The sequence below is a fragment of the Montipora capricornis genome, chromosome 1, assembly GCF_036669925.1.
Source record: "Montipora capricornis isolate CH-2021 chromosome 1, ASM3666992v2, whole genome shotgun sequence".
NCBI lineage: Eukaryota > Metazoa > Cnidaria > Anthozoa > Scleractinia > Acroporidae > Montipora > Montipora capricornis.
In genome coordinates, this window is record NC_090883.1 from 24,135,924 (window position 1) to 24,159,238 (window position 23,315).

The window sequence follows — 23,315 nt, forward strand, 5'->3', positions numbered from 1 at the left end:
GATCTCTAGCTTTGAATTTAGAAATTTTTTCGTTTTGGCTTAATTTGTGGTATTTTCCTATTTAGGCAGTAGGCTTCTCTTTTTAAGCAAAAAACCTAAAAATAGAGTTTTACCCAATTTTTCACCTGATTTTACATACAATAGGCAGATTTGGTCGTTTTAGGCTGCAAAGTGGATTTTTCAGCAAAAAATCTTGTTACTTTCTTAATTTAACCCTTTGGCTACTAGAGATTTGGCCGAAAAACACATTTTGAAGCTAGTTGAGGGGTTTTTTGGTCACTGTCGTGCTGTTTAAGAGCTAAATCTCCCTTTTAGGCTACAAAACCGTTTCCAGGTTGTACACTCCACGGCCTTTTCAGCCAGGTGCAAAATAAGCGCTTGCAAAGTTCAGGCATGCGCAGAAAACAAAATTTCGACAGTTTTTGGGTTTAAAAGTAGCACAACACTTTCGACTTTCACTTTTCGCTTTCTCTCCTTCCCTCTCTTTTCGCTTTCTTTGCCTCATTTTTTTTTTGAACTTGCTGGGCATTTGGTAGGCTTTATTTTGGTGGGAAGAGTTTCTGAGAAACCTTTCATCATCTTAGAATTAGGTGCTCAGAAAGGTAGGTGGGTAATGGAGCAAGCTTTTCATGGAGATTTTCAGGTCAGTGTTACATGGTTTTTTTGGCCGTTTCTCCAGTTTCCTTGACTGAATTGTGCTAATTCTAGTATAGTTTGTATCGAGGTAGTCATTCTTAGTGATAAACCGTTTTCCGTTAGGTCAAGGAATTGCTTTCTGTGCTAAACAGTATGGCCTCCAAAAAAAATATTCTTCCTTGATAGAAATGTCACGGACTGATTACCCAAAAGGAGTTCGTTGCCCGTTCCACAAGGAGAATGATCATTGATCACACCTTTTCAAAATATTTGCCCAGAAGTTCATGACCCAGAAGGTTCGATCTGCGATGGAATGCAGCCGATCAGTTTTCGATATTATCTATTTCTAAGTTTTACAGAATTTTTTAAAATTATTTGGGGAGGAGGGAGGGGAGAGACAATTCCCGGAAAATTTCGAAAACTGAATTTCCTTATTGGGTAGAGGGACATATGAACTGTTGACGGGCTTTAATTAAACGTGTCGCGTGACAATGGCATGATATTTAGGGGAAACGTAAGTTAAGTTTCACTTTCGTTGTTGCTCATCTGATTACGGCGGTATCAGCGAGTTAAAGGAAGTGCTGTATTCGCCATGCATCATCTTGGAAAGGTAGCTTTGCAAGCAGCTGTTAGTGGCTTGGTGAAGGAGGGTATTTCGGCAGCGGCTCGCTCAGCAACGAACACCAATCAAAAAACCCCGTCGACCGCAGCTCAAACTATTCGAACGGATGTTCAAGGAGATGCCAAAGCAGTGAAGCCCACAGTCGACCACAGTGTCAAACTTCAACTAGACCGAGTGGTTACTAAAGATCTCCGTACGAGTATCTGTGCCTTCAATGAAGGCTATTCGTACATATGCAAAGTGTTTAAGGAAGTAAACCCAAGCAAGGAGAGCGAAATATTAGCTTTTAGTCCGGGGCACCCCCCAGGAAACGATTTCCTTTCCGCGCCCAGCATAGCTTGGATAGAGGTTCTAAATATGGCCAAGGATCTCAAAAGTCTGCACAATTCAGCTTCAAGAGCTCTGTGTGACGCCAAAGAAAGATTCGATTGTGCTCGCAAAAGGGCAACGGAAGCTTTTTGCAATGAAGCTCTGAGTGCGACCCAACGTGCTCTGGCCATGCGGTATCGAGTTGCGGCCACGATATTAGCGAAAATTGATCATCCCGCCGATGCATTGCCAGCTTTGAAGTCTTGTTTGGAAGATCTTCATTCCACGGACGTTATTCAAAGATCTTTTGCTAAAGGCAACGCAGACATTCGGCGGGATGTGCTTGAACTGCATATTGTTATATGTGATGTCACTCAAGTCTGCGGTGGTGGAGCGCTTCTGACCTGGCCCTGCCTTAATGTTGGAGGACAGAGTATTGATCCTCTGCACGACCGCTCTTTGAAGCACTGCTGTGAGACATCGTGGTTTGGCCAGAACGAAGAGGAAGAAGAACACAATCTGAAATTTGCATTTTGCATTGCTTCAAATTCCAAGGGACAAATTGTTGTAGGCGATAGGGTGGATCGTAATATTAAAGTATTCGACGAAACTGGTGTATTTCTCAGTTGCCTTGATCCTTTTGACCACGAACACAAAACTGAACTGAGAGAGCACGAGATATGGAATGTAACCTGTGACCAAGAAGACAATGTTTTCATTCTATCCCTGATACGAGACCAGAGTGGTGAAGCCTTATCAAGTAAGGTCTTTGTCTTTGAAAAATATGGTCATCTAACATGCAAGTTTCCTCTGACTGAAGGATTCCGCGGGAGCTCTCTAACGGTTGATGATTTCAATCAGGTTCTCGTGGCTGGAGGAACCTTTACTGATATGTGCAATGATTTGGTGGAAGTATATCAGAGAGATGGTGAATTTTTTCATAGGTTCGGGAAGGAAATTTTGTATAATGCACAAGACATCGCGGCAACTTATGATGGGACCTTGTTGGTGTTAGATGCGGACGAAGATTTTTCTTTCGTTCGGATCTTCGATGCACAAGGACAACATCTTTTTCGGGTTTCAGTTCGGCTGCCTTCACCAGATGCTGGGTATGCTGTTGCATTTCACCGTGCCAGTGAAAAACTCTTGATTGCTTCATTGCAGTCTGAAAATCGTGTGCTGGTCTACATGTATTCGAATACTTTAGAATTTGTGCGTGCCATCCAGTTCAAATCAAAGGGAGGTCCCTTCATAACAGGAATTGCTGCCACTACAAAAGGACGTATTGCCGTTCCAAGTGGAAATAAAATTCTTTTGGCCTAAAAACTGTAAAAAACTGAGTCTTTCCAGTCTGCTTATAAAAGGTACCATAGTTCTGAGACTGCACTACTTCGAGTGCATAATGACATTCTCCGATCTATCGACAATGGGGAAGGTGTTATATTAGTTTTGCTTGATCTGTCCGCAGCTTTTGATACCGTGAATCATGAATTGCTCTTATCTCGTTCATCTACATGCTATGGACTATGTGGATCGGTCCTTGACTGGTTTACCTCTTATTTGACCAATCGCACTCAGTTCGTGGATATTAATGGCACTTTCTCAACGTTACGTCATCTCGGAGTTGGGGTGCCTCAAGGCTCGGTCTTAGGCCCGTTACTTTGTCTTTTATACACTTCTCCTGTTGCGGATATTATTCGCCGTCATAATCTTAACTTTCACTTTTACGCTGATGATTCACAGCTATTTTTATCTTTTGAGGGTGCTGATCGATTGTTTGACTCTAAGCTGCAGCTCGAGGCTTGTATTATGACAGTTGCCGGTGGATGGTTTTCAATGAATTGAAACTTAATCAAGACAAGACTGAATTATTGGTTATTCATTCCAGTTATTGTTCCTGTCCGTCGTTGTCCTGTCTCCGTGTTGGGGATGTTGATGTTGCTCCAGTGAAAGCCGCTGCCAATCTTGGCGTTGTCTTCGATGATACTATGTCTTTTAAATCACATTTTTCTGATGTTTGCAAGTCTTCTTTTCATCATCTTAGGAATATTTCGATAATTATAGAAAGTATTTGACCCGCGAAACCACTGAAATGGTTGTTCATGCTTTTGTCACCTACTGTAACTCTCTACTTAATGGACTTTCTAAGTTCCTTATTGCTAAATTACAATCTGTTCAGAAATCTGCTGCGCGTCTAGTTTGTATGACTAGGAAGTTCGATCATGTTACTCTGACTTAAATTGATCTGCATTGGCTTCCCATTAGGCATCGTATTGTTTTTAAGATTCTTCTTATAGTTTATAAATCTCTTAATGATGAGACCCGTCGTATTTGTCTGATCTTTTAAGTTATCGTAGGAGCTCGTATTCTTTGCGATCTGTTAGTAATGGCGACCTTGTAGAGCCATCTTCAAAAATGCGAACTTATGGAGATCGATCGTTTGCAGTATGTGCCCCTAGAACTCTTTGCCTCTTGCAATACGAAGGAGTGCTTCTGTTGACATTTTTAAAAGCGCTTTGAAAACTTATCTTTTTAAAATGTTTATTAGTGAATGTCAGTAAATGTAGGTTGTTTATAATTTAGTTTTATTTGTTGTAAAGCGCCACGGACAATTTATTGGAGTTGTGCGCTATAGAAATACTCTTTATTATTATCATTATCATTATCATTATCATTATCATTATCATTATCATTATCATTATCATTATCATTATCATTATCATTATCATTATCATTATTATTATTATTATTATATAGACTTCTTTCAACCTTTAAAGATTCTGAAATACATTCCAGAGAAAAAATAAGTCCCTCGCTGTTTATGTTACCTATCACGATATAGGCTAAACAGCTATGGACGAGATCTCGCAAGTGGCGGACAGCGAAAATAACAGGGACGGCTGGGCTATACTAAAACAAGTCGTTCCACATGTCCGATGTCGTGGTGCATGGTAAATATTATTCACTGAGAATAGTTTAGCAACATTGTTACAATCGCTTGTTAGTATTAAAGCCCTCATATGTCTTCCTGCCAAGTGTGCATGAAACAAAAAGATACTTTTGTCACTGAGGGTATTGTTTCCCAATCAGAAATTTCAGATCCATGCAATGCGACTTAGAACACAGCAAAAAATAAGACCTCTCTTGCAGCCACTAAACTATGTTTGATGTCTGAGTACAGCACAACAGCCAGATGTACAGTGTAATTAACTGTGAGTCGCTTTTGATGAGGCCGGAAAAACGGAGTACCCGGAGAAAAACCCTTGAATCAGGTTGACATCGAATTTTACTGAGCTCACTTATTATCGCAGAGAAGGGGGGCACTGATGGTTCATGACCAATGTACCAACCTTGCTCCCTGACTCTGGTTCGAATTTTAATTCTCATTGTGTAAATCTGCAAAGGGCATAGCCCATAACTGCAGATGTAAAAATTTCAAGTGCAAGTATTAAAATATAAAACTAGATGTAAGTGTGAAACGATGTCCAGGCTTACACCGCATTCACACCAAAGCTTAAACACGTTTAAAAGCTGTTTAGTTGAACATGGTTTAAAATTGTTTTCTTGATAGCAGTTACTACCTGAAATAATGTAGACTCCAAATTCAACACAATGAAGACACACATTAGAACTTACATGAACCCTACGTAAAATTCAATCTTTCAGCCTTCCGTTGCTCATTTTCATTTTGTTAAACCTGGTTTAATTAAACGTGTTTAGTTGGTGTGAATTGGGTATTAGTGTTGTTATTCAGTCATGCATCGCTTGACAGTCTTTTTCAAAGCTTTCACTGATTTGGTTCGGTAACAAGTTCGAGTCTCTATTAATTGGGCGTGCTAGAAAACTGTGTTTATATTTGTCTGCTCTTGCACTGACTTCAATAAATTTCTTGTGATGTAATTGACCATGCATATTCGTATTCTCAGTAAAGGACTGGAACTAGCTTGCAATGGAGGCTAATGCGGGGAATTATTTTCAAATGTAAATACTTTTTAATACATTTCCCCGCATTAGCCTCCATTGCAAGCTAGTTCCAGTCCAATACTGAGAATACGAATATGGTCTATTGTCTGGTACACTGCCGCTTTTATTTGCTGTGTAAGAAACTTTTTTAGTATTGTTAACTGACCAGAGATCACTTTAATTAAACACCATTGTAAGTCGTGTCATTTTTCTTGTTTTCCCGCCGCGGTGTTGGCCAAATCGTTTAAAGGTTTAAAAAAACACTCCCATTTTCCACGAATTCATTTGCCAAGTTGTTATCGGACAGTTCAATAAGCCAATCACATTCAAAGTTGTAGTTTAAATAAACCAATCACACCCAAAGTTGTAGTTTAAATCAATAGAAACATTGCACGGACTCCTTAATTGGAGCTTTCTTTCTTTCTTTCTTTCACAGCGACATTGCAGTAAACAATTTACGCCTCCTTTTTTAGTCTTTTAATGCGAATTTCCCTTTCTTTCATAACTTGCATGGTTCTTCTTTTCTCGGAAATTGTAATTTTTATGATTAATTTGTAAGAGGACTTGGTGTCGTCCAATTCGGTCTGTAATCATACTCGTGGTAAACAAATCGACTAAATCGGACTCCCTCTGCGCGCTCTTCCGATTTTGTTATCACTCGTGTAATTACAGACCGAATTGGACTCCACTCAGTCCTATTACAATTACTTAACGAAAGAAGCCCCTCTTCAATGTCGTTTCATGATCTGTTTTAGCCAGAATGTGCGGGTCTCATCCCCAACATACATATTCAAGCTGTGGTCTGACTTAGGGCCCGTTTACATGGAAGTGGGGTAACCTATCTGTTCATATGAACACTTATTTTTTTAGCCTCGCGTTTACATGATATGTGAGATAACCCGCCCAGCTGGGGTCGCATTTGCCATGTAAACGCTTGAAGGTGGGGTAACCCAGCCGCCAACTCGGGGTCGGCTCGTGTCACAATATACTGGTTTACCCCAACTCCCCGGGTTATCCCACCTCCATATGAACAGAGCCTAAGGCAAGGTATAAGTTTGCTCTTTTTTTTTTTTGGCATTTTCTGGGTCCTCATTTAGATTTCTCCTTATGGAGCCAAGAGACATTTTGGCCTTGCCTATAATACCACTTTTTCAATCCGTTGTCACCTCCCTTTCACACTAATAGGATCGAAAACTGAAGTGTATGTTTGTGAAAACGGAGATTTTAGACAACGAATATTAAAGGCTTTTGAAAACATTTAGGCCAACATTGTCAATTTCTCAGAGAACTGGACAAGCATCTATGTTTCAGAACAAGATATTAGAAAGAGAAATGAGAAATGTGCTTAGTTCGTAATCCTTTTTACCCGGCAAGGGCGCCTCTAGCAGCCACGATATATACGATTCGTGAATGATTCAGAGCCTAGAACCACAGCACCATGTAGTTTGGCACAGGGAACCACAATAAACTCTCTATTTAAGAAAGAAGGCGGAGAAACCACTCTCCACCGAGATGAGCTGCGGCTTTTTAATACAACTGATATTCTGGGGAAAAAAACGTCACCAGTCAGCTATGCCGTTCCTTATTGGTGCACCTCCTCCTAAAAAAAATTCTGGATCCGCCCCCGTGTAACCAATGTAAGGAACCGCATTGGAGAGATTTAGCATCGCTTCTGCTCCACACAGTATCGGCCTTAAGGGCCTCTTGACACCATCCCGGGCTGGCTCGGTAACCGGGATGAAATTGGTTTCTGTTCATCTCACTGGTGCGTCTTACACCGCACAGGAACCGACGGCTTGAAAGTCTAACGAACAAGCCTGGCAAGAATTTCTCGATTTTCTTTGTTTGCGCAACCTCAATTTTCTTTTGACTTTACATTAACTCTAAAATGAAACTAATCCGAGCATTATCATCGGAGAGTGGAGAAGTAAAAACTCGGAAATGTCCGTTCTATTTCAAAAATGCATTGTATTATTTTCTTCCCGGTAACCGGGCTGAAGTGTTCATATGGTAGAATTTCCAGCCCGCCTACCGAGATCCCAGGGGCACCCAACGAAGGTGTTCCGCAGTAACTTCAGCTGGTTGGAAGTTATTAATTTTTATATTCTTTCGCTGGGAAACGTAAAATATTTGTAGGGTCTTGTAGCAATGGGCCATTTTCGAGTTGCTGTTTGTCTCGGTTTCGAAGTGAGTCTTGGTGCTCAACTATTGTAAGGGAAATGGTTTTGATTTGCATAAGAATACGCATGCAGCAACTCGGAAATGGGCTATTCAATCCGTGCTGGGTGGATGAGGAAACTGGAGAAAATCACGCTTACCGCTGGTTAAACTTATCGCACGTTGAGAAAAAAACCTTTTTTGACCGGATTGGCGAGCGGTTTAGTCCTTATGTTTTATTAGCGTTTTTTTGTAATTTTTTTGCCAATTATTATGCAAATGAACACATCGAAGTGAAACAATGGCCAATATGAAGAGGTTCCATTTTTTCAACTTTCCCCGTCTCCCTGCAGCCTATTAACCATCCGGCCTTTTTGGGATCTTATCTCAGGAGTAGGGTACACTATATGTAACATATATAACCAATCTATAAAGCAAAAACAACATGGCGGACAAGTTTGCGGTATACTTTTTTTTAATGCCGTTGTTCTCGTGGCACGAATCCTTGCATTAAGAAGGTAACAGGAAATTATTCGTAGCGTTAACTAAAAGAGATATAACCTTACGATGGCAGAGAGTACTCGTCTTCCACCGATGTTTCCGAGGTTGTCAATCAAAAAGCACAGATTAATAATTTTGTCTTTCTTGGGGAAATCTGAGCTTTTGATTGGTTAATTGATTTTTGATCAATTCGCGATCATATGGTGATAGCAAAATCGTGAGCGAAGCTTGAAAATCGAGCAGGATTTTGAGGTTGCAGAGCCATGTAAATGCGATGATTTTTGGCACGATACTAGCAAAATTATCGACTTTTACATGCCCAAGGCTGGGAGACCAGCGACCTTTGGAAGTTGGAGAAATTTAGATAAATTCTGGAGGCACTCGGCCGTGAGCGGTCTTAAAACCTGCACACCTTGTCTATTTATATTGTATGTGACGACGATCTGAAGGTGAAATCGAAGCGTCCCAAAAACTTATCAAATCACTCAGGACAACGCAGAAAATAATGGGTGAGTGAACTTTATTTATCTGGCTGTCCATAGAATGAATTTTCGAAGAGAAACATCGCGATTTGAAGTGTTCATGGAACATTTCCTCAATCAGTTGAATCGGCTGTTACAACTATCTCAAAATAACGTGACGTCATGCGCTCTTGCATTCTTAGGGTTGTCTGCTTGTGGTTTTTTTACTTCTAGGTTGAAACAGATTCTTGATTCTTGATACACGCTCATATTTCCTACCAGCCAATCAAAACGTGCATCTAACAACACAATCAATCAAAATTCTTGTGATGTCACGGCCGTGTTTCCATACTCTCTTCTAAACACAGCTATTGACCAATGAGAGTGTGCGTACTATGCTAATTATTTTATAAAATTTGATTTCATACGTGTATGATGTGTGGGGTGGCCAAATTCTAGTTGACCACCGCCATGGTAAATTCTTCTTCTTCTTTCCTTTCGGCTGTTCCCTGTAGGGGTCACTACAGTGAATCATCTGCCTCCATCTAACCCTATGTTCTCTTTCACTACATGCTTTCACCGAATGCTGGATACCAAACGCCTAACGATATAAAATCAGTATTTGACGGTATTGAGTGTACAATTATACTCAACAATAACTAAAAGTTAACAATTTTAGAAATTGGTGCTTACTAATTACTGCATCATCATCATCTTGTGCTTTTCCCTCTGAGGGAATTGGGGCCTTGCGTTCTCTCTCTCCAAGCTTCTCGGTCTTTCACATAACTACAGGCTTCTGCCCAACCTTTGAACCCAAGTTCACGTTGTTCTCTCTCTACTGTTCTTCGCCATGTCTCCTTCAGCCTACCTCTCCTACGTCTTCCTTCTGGGGTCCATGTTAAGGCTATCCTTGGGTTCTCAATTACACTTTACCTCAGCTCATGCCCAATCAGTTTCCTGCATCTACGTTTTATCTGCTGAGTGATCTCTTCCATATTCGTCTTAAATCTTATATCTTCATTTGTCACTTTCATAGGCCAGTAAATCTTCAGAATTGGTCGTAGTCACTTGTGGAGGAAAACATTAAGCTTGGTCTGGTCGCTTTTAATCATTTGCCAAGTTTTGCAACCATAGAGAAGGAAATGCACTACCATTATTGAAAGCTAACCATTTGGCATTCGGTGTTCTGCAAAATAGCCCCGCCCTTCTGGCATGACTATTCCTGAAGTGAGTGGTAAGGGATGGGGGGTTGGGGGTGAAGGGTACCATAGCTGAAACAACCCAAGCCTTAGGCCTAAACACTATGCTTTAGATAATGACTAAGTCTAAGGTTAGCATTTTTGTAAAGGACTGGGTTGTTTTAGCTATGGTACCCTTCACCCCCTACCCCCACTCCCAGAATAGTCATGCCATTGCCCTACTCATTGCTGATCCTATCAACCCTTGTCACTCCCATTAAGAAAACTTCTGCTACCTCCAGCTCAAGATCTAAGGCTGAGGCTCAGGATAAAATTAATTGTGGCAAGCGACATGGCCTAAAAAGTAGCTACAGCACTTAAGTGAAATTGCGACAAACAACATCCTTTCTTTAAATTTCCGACCACAACGTGTAAGCTTGACAAAGCACTGACACAAGACCTTTTAAAATTTAGACAAGGGACTCCGCTCTTCCCTGGCAGGGCCTCAGATCTGCCTCCTGTCTTTTACCCAGTGCCAAGGTCTCTAAACCATACAACATCGCTGGTCTAACCACTGCCTTTTATACCTCTCCCTTCTTTCTTGCTGATACTCTTTTATCACATTTCACACCTGACACTTTTCTCCACCCATTCCAACTTGCTTGCACAGGCTTCTTTACCTAAATTTCTTACCTACAGTGTACATTAATATTAAATGGCAACCAAAAATCCAATTACTACAATTAAATTAAACCAAAATAGGTCCAGGAAGGTGTGGCAGCTTAGGTGATAACAAAAGAGTACCTACCAGCTGAAATTAAGTTTGGTTTTTGAGAAAAACTTTTGTACTCTTCCCTAAAAGTATAGTAAGACATGGCTTTGAATTGTAAGGGAACAGATTCCCAAATCTTTGATGCAAGAAACTGAAAGGCAGACTTTCCAAAATTAGTGGATAAGATGTTTTTCTCTCGTTCTTGACACTGCTAGCCAGCGAGCCACACGAGTCTCACATTTAATGTAAGCGCCCATTTCAAATAGCGCTGATAAACAGTATTTAAGTCTAAGCATCCATTTTAAAATGGTCAGTTTTCAATAACTGGGTGGCTCGCATGTTGACTTCTATGGCTTGCATGTTGGCTAGCATTTCTTGAATGTTGACTCGCATGGCTTGCTGGTTCACATATTGTACAACCTCTTTTTCCCCAGGGGTATTCCTGTTTTCCCCCTCTTACCAAAAACCAACCTTTCAATTTAGTTGGCTTTAATTAATATCACTTGATCATTGAGACTTCAATAAATCCTTATTATTTTGATTAGTATTAATAATATTGTTTTAATTACGGTATATGCTTTTGTCGGCTTTTTTTAAATTAATGCAGATTGAAGCCAGAGAAAGCCTTATTAAACCAGGTAAGTCAGTCTTGTTGCCAAACTTTTATAGATGGACAGTTAAATGCAATTCCTTTTCAAGAGTGGTTTTTGTTGTGTACTCATCTGGAGTTCAGTGTTAATGACTATGCAGGATGTAGCGAACACAATCATTGTGCCAACAATATTGCTTTATTACAACAACTCCTTTTAATGCTATTTACAATGATACATGTATATAATTTATGTGTAGTGGTAAAAACTCGTATGATTTTGGTTAAGATATATAATTTTATTATCTAATGGTATTCACTTATTTAATAACAAAGAAGTTCATCCCACAACAGTAGCAAAAGCTGCATTTTTCATTGAGTTTTGCAAAACCTTTGAACTGTGATGTACATAATTTGAAGTGCGGGTTATAGATGTAACAAGTTTTTGTTTCGTTTCAAGTCCTTTCATGGGAACACATGAGCCTAACAAATTGACCTGCTCCCAACTGAGTGGCTATATAGCTCAGTTGGTAGAGCAATAATTATTGCACCGGCATCACATATGTCATCGGTTCTAAATACAGGCCTTCTGACAGGGTGCGATTAAAAAATGCAAATTATGCGATTTTTTCAGGGCAGATTGTGCGATTAGAAAGGCCAATTATGCGATAAATAATGTAAATTATGCGATTTTTTTCTCAGCAATTTTGAGCTTGTTTTAGAAGGTTTCAGGTTAAGAAAAACACTTTTTTGCTGCCCTAAAGACATTTTGAACACAAAGGAACAGTAATTATGTATCTCGATCGACATTAGTTGAGATAAATAGAAAAAATGAAGTCTTCTGCACTACCGATGCACTACGTTAAAAGTTGAAAGGACACAGCTAACATGCCAAATGAATGATCAAGGTGCTCGTCAACCACGAACTTCCGAAGATGGTCAATCACAATAGGGCCATACCCCCATTTATACGAGAGAAAATAAGCCGCGGCTTTCTCTGGTCGCGGCTTACAGAAGACTCGAATGTTCACCCCGTATAAATGGTACAAAATCTACGTTCACGTCTTTTTCAAGCCGCGGCTTACATTGACCTGGGTATATATTCGTATAAATAGTTCCTTTTCCGTATTTTGTAGACAGTGGCCAGAGTAAGCCGCGGCTTATTTTCTCTCGTATAAAAGGCCCTAATATAGCACGACAAGAAAAACATCAGTCCGTCGTCCACGTGGAGAGTACCTGTGAGGTACTTTCTTGCTCGATCGTGAGCTGTCAGATTGGGTGGAATGTGGGAACTTCCTTCTTCGTCGAAGAAAAAGCGAGCGTTTTCACAACAAACTTATCCATGAGTAAGTTTTTATCAGTTTTCAACGAAAGAAACTACATTTTGCCGAAAAACTTACAACTTCGCTTATTTTTCTCATCTATAAGAGAAGGCAACTGTGTCATTTCAGTGGTGTGTATATAAGTGCGTGTTTGTGTTGCACCAATAGAAGGAGACTCGTACCAGGTCCCCGACATGAAAAATAAAGCCTTGAATGTTTACGAAATCGAAGGTGACATAGGTTTTTTAGCCTTTTTCCGAGATAAATCATCTTAAAAATGGCGTATTTATGCAGGAATTTCTAAGAAACGTCTTGATTTATGTTTCAGTTTATGAATTTTGTGCGTCCTTTTGTGCATTATGCGATTTTTCGTGAATTGTGCGATCGGATGCGATTTGAGGTCGATTGTGCGAAATCGCACCATCGCGTAATATCAGAAGGCCTGTAAATAGGAGTCCATCCATTTTGCAAGGACATTGGTTTAATATGTCTTTACACAGATGACTCGTGTCGGATGCACATAGAATGACAAGAAAGCGAAATGAGTAACACATAACAAACATGGGGTGATTAGCGCCAGGTCCCTATCTTAGCTGAGGTCAAATGGATTATTCTCTATCTCTCCCCAAGTCTTTAGTCGTCGTTTAATACTCTGGCAACATGCAGATGGGGGCAGTAAAGACTGAAAGAGTCAAAGAAAAGCAAAACACAGCAAGAGTCCATGAGGGTCTTATATTGGCGACTGTTGAGGCTGTCACTGTGTGTCCATAAATTGGCATTGTTCATAGTTCCAGCAAGCCATTGTTGTTATGATCCAGTAGCCGTCAAAAAGCTAGGGGAGGCTTTTTTCCTTGGGAAGTCCTCAGGTATAGTGGGGGTTACAGAAGGTGTAGCTGCACTAGCAGGTGTTGGGTTAGCATCAGCAGATGGTTGAATGGTCAGGGTCAGAGGTGATGGAGTGCTGCCATGTTCAGGACTGGAGTTAGGTGGTCCAGGTGCAAGTAGGCCTGCTGTCACTAGTGCTGGGCTCGGTGTCAGGGAAGGGGTCGCAGGTGGCTGCCCAGAGGATGGAGTTGGGGTTGGCGGAGAGGCGGGTTCAGGTGTTTAAGGGCCATGGGGTGTTGGAATGGCAGCCTGGCAATGTGCCGAAGATTGTCATCGATGATGTGTCAAGGTGGCAGGGCGTGCACAGGGATGTATTTCCGTAGGAACTAACAGTTGCCAGTGTTGAGTTGGCCAGAGCCATCGACCTGCACCACATACTGGCGTACTTCAAACTTATGACCATTCCAGTTTTATTCCATTTGGTGGGGTGTGGCAAGTCTGATTTTGGATGTGGACATTGTCACCAGCTACTAGGGGTGGGAGCCTTTTGTTATGCTGCGTCCGTCTCTCAGCGGCTTTCATACAATGTATGCCTGTTTCTTAAGGTTTCCTCCCTGTTGGCAAGGGTGTCACTCCAGGTAGGATGCGGTTTGTAGCGGCAATGCAAGATGGGTTTGAAGTCCTTGATTGGTCTCCCAAATACGCACTGTGCAGGGGACAGCTTCGTGTTGGGGTCAGAAGTGTTGCGATACTGGAGTATGGCACGCTGTAGGGAGTCTGTGTCAAGGCTGCCATTCAGGTCAGTGTTATTGAAGATGAGGTGCTTGACGGTTTTCATGCCGATTTCTGCTTGGCAGTTTGAGAGTCGGAAGGTGACAGATGAGAGGCGGTGGTGTACACCCCACTCTTTTAGGAACTAGCACATAGCAGCCTCAAAGGGTTACGAGGACAAGATGGCAGCTGCAGCCAACCTGTTTTTGTTCTTTGCATACAAGAAAATTTGACTTGTGTCTTTACCTGCCGTTTTTTTATGCCGTTTTCTTATTCTTACAATTGGTCTTAACACAGTCTAACTTGTGTCAGTCATGCACACAGAATGACAAGAAAGCGAAATGACTAACACATAACAAACACCCGCCCACTAGTGCCAGATCCCTGTCGTACATGTAGCTGAGGTCAAACGGTTAAAATATGCTCTAGGTTCCAATCCTGTTGGAGCCACCTGAATGTTTCAGGTGTCTATAAGATACATTTACTTAGATTGTCCAGATAAGTGCCAGAATCGCTTGTCCCTTAGGTGGTAGGTGGCATCACTGTTACACTGGAATCTGTGTATAAAATATCAACTGAAAATACCGGTAATGGCTGTAGCAGAGAAATGGTGTGAGCACAAAATCGAAAGGTATTTTGAAGCTATGTTGATGTCAATATTACATGGAATTGCAAGATCCAAACTGACAAACACTTGACATCCAACATGCCATGATAAAACCCATCACTGTGATTGAGAAAACGGAACCAGAATTGCAAGGACAGTGGATACAACATAGCCATGGCAACAGAGCTAGTCCTCAAGCCTGCAATCTTGGAGTCTTGGGTGTGAAACCACTACACCTCTATGCCCCTACTGATTGATGCTGCCCTTTTCCCATTTTTATATCTTATGGGTATTATAATTATGCAAGCGTAAAATTCCAGCAATCCATTATTACTGTTACATCAATAAAAATCTTTGTATCTTTTAAGTTCAAGGTCTGTCAGGTCTAAGTTTCTTCTTTGGCTTTTGAAAGCATAAATAGTCTCTGCCAATTGTGCCACTTATCATAGATTCCCAGTCACAAGATTATTTTTAACACATAACTGAAAACTGCTTTTATTTTAAGTTTATTGAAAAACTGGGTAAAATTTCCCAAAATCATATTTTGCTCGTGTCCTCTAGTGTATGCAGATTTCATGCTGGTGATGACAAGCTAGGATGATGATGATTGTTATTAGTATCACATCTCTTTGCAGTTTTTTTTTTTTTTCGAGAAGTTCCTACCTTACCTTTTTTACTCATACCAGGTTCTCCATCACGAAGAGACAGCAATCTACCACTTAGTGCAGTTGACACCAGGAAGAAGTTATGAATTACGAGTATCATATGCTTCCACTGTGAGATATCTTAGCATTTTTTTATTGTGCCGCCCCCAAGATATACCTTTATCACATTTCATGAGGCAGGGTTGCTTCTATAAGCCTTGACAATAATGGTTTTTAAAAATGATTATAAAAAAGCTAAAGCTTACTAAAAATAATTTTAAGTAACCAAAGTGTTTTTTGGTCACCATACAGTCATCATCAGTGGTACATGGTGGAAATCTAAATACAACTGTTCCCCTTGGGAATAACTTAATCGAACAAAACCAAGTTGTATGTAGATTTCCACCACGTACCACTGATGATGAGTGTATGGTCGAAAACGTTTTGGTTACGTAAAATTTTTAGTAAGTTTTAGTATTTTTCATTATCATCAATAATAATAATAATAATAATAATAATAATAATAATAATAATTATTTCCTTGCTTGCATGCTTGGTTTCCATTCCTTTCTTTTCACATTTTGGGCAAGTGGTAATATTCTACACACTGATATTCATTGTTGTGATGATGGGTTCCTGGAGGTGAAGTGACTCCATTGCAATGATTAGACCTCCTTCCCCTGAGAAGATTGCTGCCCATCCTATGTTTTTATGTTTGCGGCACCATTGTAATAATTTTACTGAGTGACTTTAAATTTAGTTTAATAATAATAATTTATTGTAATGCACTTTTGAGTATTTTTATAGAAAAAGCGCAATATAAGTATTAAATATTATTATTATTATTGTTATTATTATTATTATTATTATTATTATTATTGCTCCATAGCTATTGACCTTTTAATGGTGATTTAAAGGGAAGAAATCTTAAAGTTGGCATACTTTATTTCATGCGTCTCTCTCTAATTTAACAAAGGCCAGTCTTGAAAATAGTAGTTCCTTCTTGCTTAAAAAGCATGACAAAATTCCTTGGGCCTGATAGGTTGATCTTTATATTGGGTCCCATAAAGGTGACACTTGCAGAATTTGGCATGTGCTAGACACATGCACCTTGATGTTTTGCTGTTTCATTGGAAATTGAACCCTCTTTAGGGGAGACTTGAAAACACTGACCCCCAGCCCATCAGGATCGACTACCCTGAAACAGACTATATTTTACTACTTAAAATGAGTACTGTTGAAAGAACTGAATTGATTATATACCGGTACTTGCCTGTACCTTAGTTGTTTAATTTTCATCTGCACGGCCACATGTGACTAAATTCAGGAAGCGGACTGGTCTAATAACTTCACTTACATGAAGTAATCAGCCATGACAACAATTATCTGCTGCTAACTTTTTAAAAATGGGTGCTTTGATGTAATACTGTTTAAAATGGGTGTTTAGGCTTAACACTAATTGTGATGCTGCTTATGACCAATAGTACTCAGCGACACTTGAAAAAGTCAAGGGGTCAATGGCCGGGGTAGTCCATTAGGGTAGTCCATGGACTGGGAGTCAGTGTTTTCAACAGGAAAAGTACAGTATTAATATTATAATTTACCTATATTTTTTCCCAAGACACCAACAGACTTTAACATTCACCTGATTTCAAAAGATGCATTGGGGAGGTTAACACGACAGCTCCTTAACGTTGATAAAATGGTGTTTGAAAATCCCTTGGCAGTCACGGTATGTTTGTCTTTTGAATCAATGCATGTGTCCCTGGGGTAGGAGAAAGGAACTTTACGGGAATGCTCATTATATCTCTCCATGAGTGTAAACAATTATGATAATTATTTTTGTCTCACTTTATGTGTTCAGGGGAAAAAACAGATATTTTTGGCTTTCAAGGTACTTGGTTTTCTATGCAAACATACCCGGTAATTATATTCATAGCAGTATTAATTTGAGGACATTGTCTTTGTTAACCATTTTGGCACTACAAATCACATTCGTTCATAATACTAGTTTCTCTTTTTATCTTCAGCTAAAAAAAGTGTGAACAAGGTATCCCCTTTAATTCAGGGAAAAAGTAACTCTTACATGTACCTTGCATCTCAGTTGTCTTGATTTGAGAGCACCATGGTTAAGCCCTTAGTTACATGGATTAGGTTTCCTTTTTTTTTTTGGAAGTTGCTTGTAATATCAGCTGAGAAAATGTCAGTTGAAAAATGAAAAATTTACAGACGATTGTTTGATTGGGTGTATGGTGTATACCCCCAGTCATACAAACATTCTGTAAATTTGTCAAATTTCAACTTACATTTTCTCAGCTGATATAACACGTAATACACTGAAGCTTTACAGGGTTACTAATTAAGTAAAGGTGCTCTTTCTATTTCTGGTATCATTTTTTCATTCAGTTCAATTTTAACTCGTTCAAATTCTGTTGCCGCCATAATTTATGGACTGAGAAGGGTCTATTACATGAACTGAGCATCCAAATTATGAGTTTGGGCTGCCTGTGGTCTAATCCGATTCTTTTGTTGACAGAGGGGAAGCCTTTAGGGGAACAAAGGGTTGAAAATTTACTCAAAGTTGTCCTCTTTAATGATGGTTATTTAGGAGCAGTTTGCTAATGTGACAGCTATTAGGACTGGGGTACCAATGGAACCTGCAAGCATTGCTGAGCCTGTAATTTACAACATTGGTAAGAAAGTTAGTTTTGCGCATTGCCATCTAATCACCCTGCTGTGAAATTTTCTACTTAAATAGACTGTGAGAAAGCAATACAAGTATACAAGACACTGCATCTGTTATCTGATTTAATTATCATGTACTAAAGAAAATTACATTATTTTGTGCATCATTAGGATATGCAGTCCAATGAACACTCCTTGCAACTAAAATCTTTCATCCTTCCTTGCAACTAAACTCTTTCATCCTTCATCTTCATCTTGTTTTAACCTAAAACAAGTTGTGCAATTACCTAGTAGACTTACTAGATCTTATAGTCACAAATTTGCATAACAAATATACGATTTCACTGTGAATGATTGACCTGTTGAGCTGCAAAGCAAAAATAATGTCAAAATGCCTTTAAAAGAGTTTACACTTATGCACACCACACTGTGTCAATGAGAAAAAGTGCATGCCATAAGAATGCTCACAGTCAATCAGTGTGTTAAGACTTGAATCTCAGGGCTCAGAATGACATGTGGGATAATTAGCAATTATTCCATGAGCGCGCATTGGATATGAGATGATAGATAGCCAACGAGACGCGTAGCGCCGAGTTGGCTATAATCCTATCATATCCAACAAGCGCAAGTGGAATAATTGTTTTATTAAAAACGCCCCCAAAATATAGAAAACTAGACGTTTCCTGTCCTAAAAAAAATCATTTTGACTCAAGTTTTAATATAAATTTCTTTAGTGTCCCATTATTAGTACTCTAGTGTGCAGAACAATTTGTTTGTTAATTTAACTACATCACATCCAAATACAGACAACACTTTTGGATTTATTTAATACTGTATTTATTTGAGAGGTGCACACCCACTTTGAAAAGCCTGCATATCCACAACATTCTTGTCCAATTAGACTCAAACATCATAAACTGATAAATGCTTAAAGGAATCTTCTTGGAGATGGTGGAACCCACCTGTTTTCATTAGTTACTGGTATATAGTTGCCCAGTTAACATTTTTTGAGAGAAAGGTAACTTCCCGTACGAAAATTCTGGGCGAGATGCGGGCGAGATTCGGGCCATAAAAAGTCTCGCTGATGAGCGATACAGAGCCTGACGATAATCAGGCTGACAGGAGCGATAAAAATTGAACGATAAATGAGCGAGAATGGAGCGGGACATTTGTACTACTCTGACATTTGGACGATATTCTGAGCGAGAAACGGGCGAGATTCAGGTCCATAAAAAAACAAAAATCACGCTAATGAACAATACATTTTTATGGGCGTGACGTTAGTTTATGGCTTATAATTTCGGGTGTTACGAAAACTAAGACCTAAGACCTGGTCTTAGCTTTCGTAATACGAAAACTACAAAACTAAGACCCTTTGTTAATAGCGGTAATTACGGCAAAGAAACCCGGGAAAACTTACCGCTACTCAAAGATTTGGGCGCTGTATGTTGTTTCCTCACACGATTAAGTTTAAACAGACACAACGCCATGAGAAGCTTGAATGTTGTGCGACCTTGCGCGACAGAAAAAAAAGTGGCATTTATTGGCACGGAAACTAAAGATAGGGTCTTTCGGAGAACGAGAAACTCTGTCTGTTAACCCTTTGGTTATAGCAAGAGTCCATGTTTTGGCTGTAACCACTAAAAATGTGATACACGCATTCTTCTGTCAGCACACATCTTCCAGTTTCAAAAACAAGTCCAGAATTTAGCCGCAAGTCACGCAAACAGTAAACGGATGCCCGTAGATGGTCAATTTTATTATGATGCCTGATAGGGGACTGAATAGTTTTACATGTAAGACATAAGTGATTTTCTGTAAGTTTCTCCGTATTTCTCAGCTTATTACAATGAGGATATGAAGTATCATCTGTCATGGGGCGAGGGTACATCGCGCTATCCTGGTACTTTGACGCATTATTTATAAGAAACATTGAAATCAGTATAAACAGAAACAAAATAGGCCATAATTGAAACTATGCCTACTTTAATAGTGCCATTATAAATTATAAACTAGAAAATCCCCTGCCTGCCACTCCCCCCACCCCAATAGACAGTACCACTGTTTTTTGTTTGCGTGACTTACGGCGACAGTGTGGACTTGTTTTGATACTGGAAGCAAAATAACAAATGTGTATCGACAAAATAATTCTTGTATCACATTTTTAGTGGTTACAACCAAAGGGTTAACAGACTGAGTTTATCCTTATTCGAAAGATACTATCTTTAGTTTCCGTGCCAATAAGTAAGCGAACGATCCTCGACCGAGACCAACTGCAGTAAACATGACCCTTGTCATCATTGCGTGGACAGTCATGTAAGACAGAAACATGTTTCAGTTTAAGGTAACTTAAATAAAAAGAATGTACCAGCTTTTAGCATAGAACGAAATGCGACTGAAGTCATTCAAAGTGTCCATAATAAGTTAGTCATGTTAGTAGCCAGGTTTCCACTGTGATCAGATAGCGAGGTCGTTTCTAGTTTCTCATTTATTTTAAATCTTCATACATTGTTTAAAATCTATTTCATAAAAGACAAAATTGTTTCCAGCAATGTTAATTAGAGCAAATAAATACCGTTTTGATGTGGTTGATTACTGTCCTAAATGGGAAGAAAAAGCTCTGCATCTGTGTAGAGATTCAGATGTTTGGTGAAATGCACAGTTACGTTAAACTGAAACGCGCGCCAAAAGCGGTTACAAATATTTAATTATCGATAGCCAAAACTCAAACATTGCTCTTCCCTATTAAAGGTTTTCCATCCAGCGACAAGCAATTCCTATCATTAAAAAATTATCCTCCGTTTTGGGCAAGCAGGATAATGCTGTCTTGAGGTAGCTACATGTACATGTAGATTGCTTCTCCTGAACGTGCTAAGCTATTTGAACTTACCTCTCCGGATGCGGGTGGGTATCACGCTAAATGTATCACTTGGAAAAAATATCCAGCCATATACATATTTTAGCTCAAAATTCAGAGCGGTAAAAAATGGTTTGCTCACTTTTTACCCGGGGACGGACTACACGTACAGAAATGCAGCAAATAATATAATACACTAGAACGACAGCCAGAGTTAAGTAACTGATTTGCATTTTTGAGTACTCCCTGATCTATTTCTACTAATCTTTTCTTATCGAATAACAAGTAGGAAGCACTTATGTATCGAATAACAAGTGAGCAGCCTGAGTTTCGCCGATAATACAGCGTGACAAATGTCTCGTTACTGCGGCGTAAATGAATAAACTGGGGTTTCACTGTTTCTCGCTCACTCACGCCACACTATCGGCGATAATCGAACCAAACTAATGTCTGGCTCAGTCGCACAAGCGCGACAAAATGGTTGTCTCGCTTTGTCTCGCTCAGTTCTTGCCTTAAAAACAGCTTTATGGCCCGAATCCGGCCCGAACCGCGCTCATTCAGGCCACAAATTTTCGTACGGGTTTCTTTGCACAGCATTTCTCAGTTACTCCTATAGCTATTAATTTTACTTTACAGCACTTCTTCCCAAAACTATTAGTCACTCTCTTGATAATATTTTATTAAGAGGAGGCAAAAACCCCGAATGTTACTGCCTCTCCTACTTCATCTCATTTCCATCCACTTTAAACGAAAGAAAAAAACGAGTTTTATTTGGACAGTGTTTTAAGTCTAAATGATGTCCAGTGCATTCAAAGACATACATGTACAGCAGCTGGACACCCTAAAGGCTTTTGAAGCTGAAAGCAATTCATTTTTTTGATCCAACTCAATGGTTCAAGGAACTAGCAAGTCAACTCACATTTGCACTGCAGGCTTTGATGAATTTTTAGCTTTTTTTTTTTGTGTTGAAACGTCTGTCTTTAACTGGCTCATTTTGATTCAAGTGTTTTGGGTTTTTTTCTTATTTTCAGTTCTGGAAGAGCTTTTATTAGGTGTTCCATGCCATGTGTGGAGATTGGCATTTCTTGTTGTAGTTATAATCTGTTTGACTGTGAAGTATTTAGTTCCTCGTGCCCTTCGTTTTATGGAACAAAATGTGATTAAAGAGCATGAGAAGAGGTGACAAATGAAAAAGTAGAAACAAAGCAAAAGAAACGTTATTTGACCTCTGATAGTGACACTTAATAGCGTTTACTGTGTCTAATGCCAGACGATTTTACTCCTCAATGGGAGCATCCTAGGGCATTTGAGGTGTCAGCTGAAGTGTGAATGGGTTAAAGATATTTGCCTCTTCGCTATGATAATAGGGTATTTTTGGATTATTTAAAAAAGCTGTATTAAAGACGAAGTGATAAAATGTGCTCATTAGATTGAGAATACAGAGTGTGCTGCAAAACTATTTCTAGTAGCTCGCATGGCAGTGAAAAACCTTTCTTCTTTAACCCCATTTTTTCCGAAAAGTGACACTGATAGATTTTTCATCTCTTTAACCATTTTACCCCTGAACTGTCCCCCATTGTTGAGTAAAATCATGTGGCATAATTTAGATTGAAATCTATACATGTAAGTGACAGTCTTAGAGGAAATTGGTTAAATGAGATTCTAGATGTCATTAATGCCAAACCATTTTACTTGTCAGCGGGGACCGCTTCTGGGTTGAACGGGTTTCAGATCCTCTACAATAGGGAGCTTAAGCACACGCGTTTTTGAGATGCGGACGGCAACCGGAAGAAAACATTTCACGTTCCAGGACAGTGGTGTCTCCCAGATTTTTATACTAATCATCTCTAATGGAGAAAAGATACTTAGTAATGTAAATGTGGTTGTCTGAAGACCATTTGAAAGGGAAAACAGCTTACTTCCGGTTGCCGTCCACGCCTCAAAAACGCTTGTGCTTAAGCTCCCTAATAATTCTAACGAAACTTACAAGATCCTGCAGGGTCTTGTCTTGGATTTTTACCAGGAAAAATGGAAAGTGTATTAAAGGATTAAAATTAATATAATTGTACTCAGGAAATGTTTCAAGAATGATGAAGTTGAATGCAGGACCAGCAAAGCCTAATCCAATAAAACAAACTACACTTATCACCTTATTCAAGTCTCAAGTCTTATTTAGCTAAGCACGAGTGCTTTAAAAATTGAGGATGATATAAATAAATCAAATCATAAGAAATTAAAGAAAATAATTTTGATTAGAGAGGAAAGCCACGTGTAGCTTGCAAAATTGTTGGCGACAGGCAAATTAACCATCGGCAAAGCCGCGCGGAGAATGGGGAGGGGCCCTGCCCTTTGGCATTCTCTGCGCGGCTTATGCCTCTTGCATCAACAATACCGCCAGCTATGCAGGCTAGAACCT

The 23,315-nt window shown here is 39.6% G+C and overlaps 2 protein-coding genes across 2 annotated transcripts; both read left to right on the forward strand.

The window, feature by feature from the left end:
• The first annotated feature begins 1,102 nt into the window (after positions 1 to 1,102).
• Positions 1,103 to 5,030, forward strand: LOC138029327 (uncharacterized). The gene has a single exon (XM_068877098.1). It carries the CDS (start codon positions 1,229 to 1,231, stop codon positions 2,888 to 2,890), a length of 1,662 nt encoding a protein of 553 aa, XP_068733199.1. The 5' UTR covers positions 1,103 to 1,228; the 3' UTR covers positions 2,891 to 5,030.
• LOC138060757 (uncharacterized) lies at positions 4,421 to 23,052 on the forward strand. The gene is made up of 7 exons (XM_068906613.1): positions 4,421 to 4,518; positions 8,041 to 8,205; positions 11,207 to 11,237; positions 15,400 to 15,489; positions 16,979 to 17,089; positions 17,966 to 18,050; positions 21,931 to 23,052. Exons 1-7 carry the CDS (start codon positions 4,421 to 4,423, stop codon positions 22,080 to 22,082), a joined length of 732 nt encoding a protein of 243 aa, XP_068762714.1. The 3' UTR covers positions 22,083 to 23,052.
• The last annotated feature ends 263 nt before the right edge of the window (positions 23,053 to 23,315 follow it).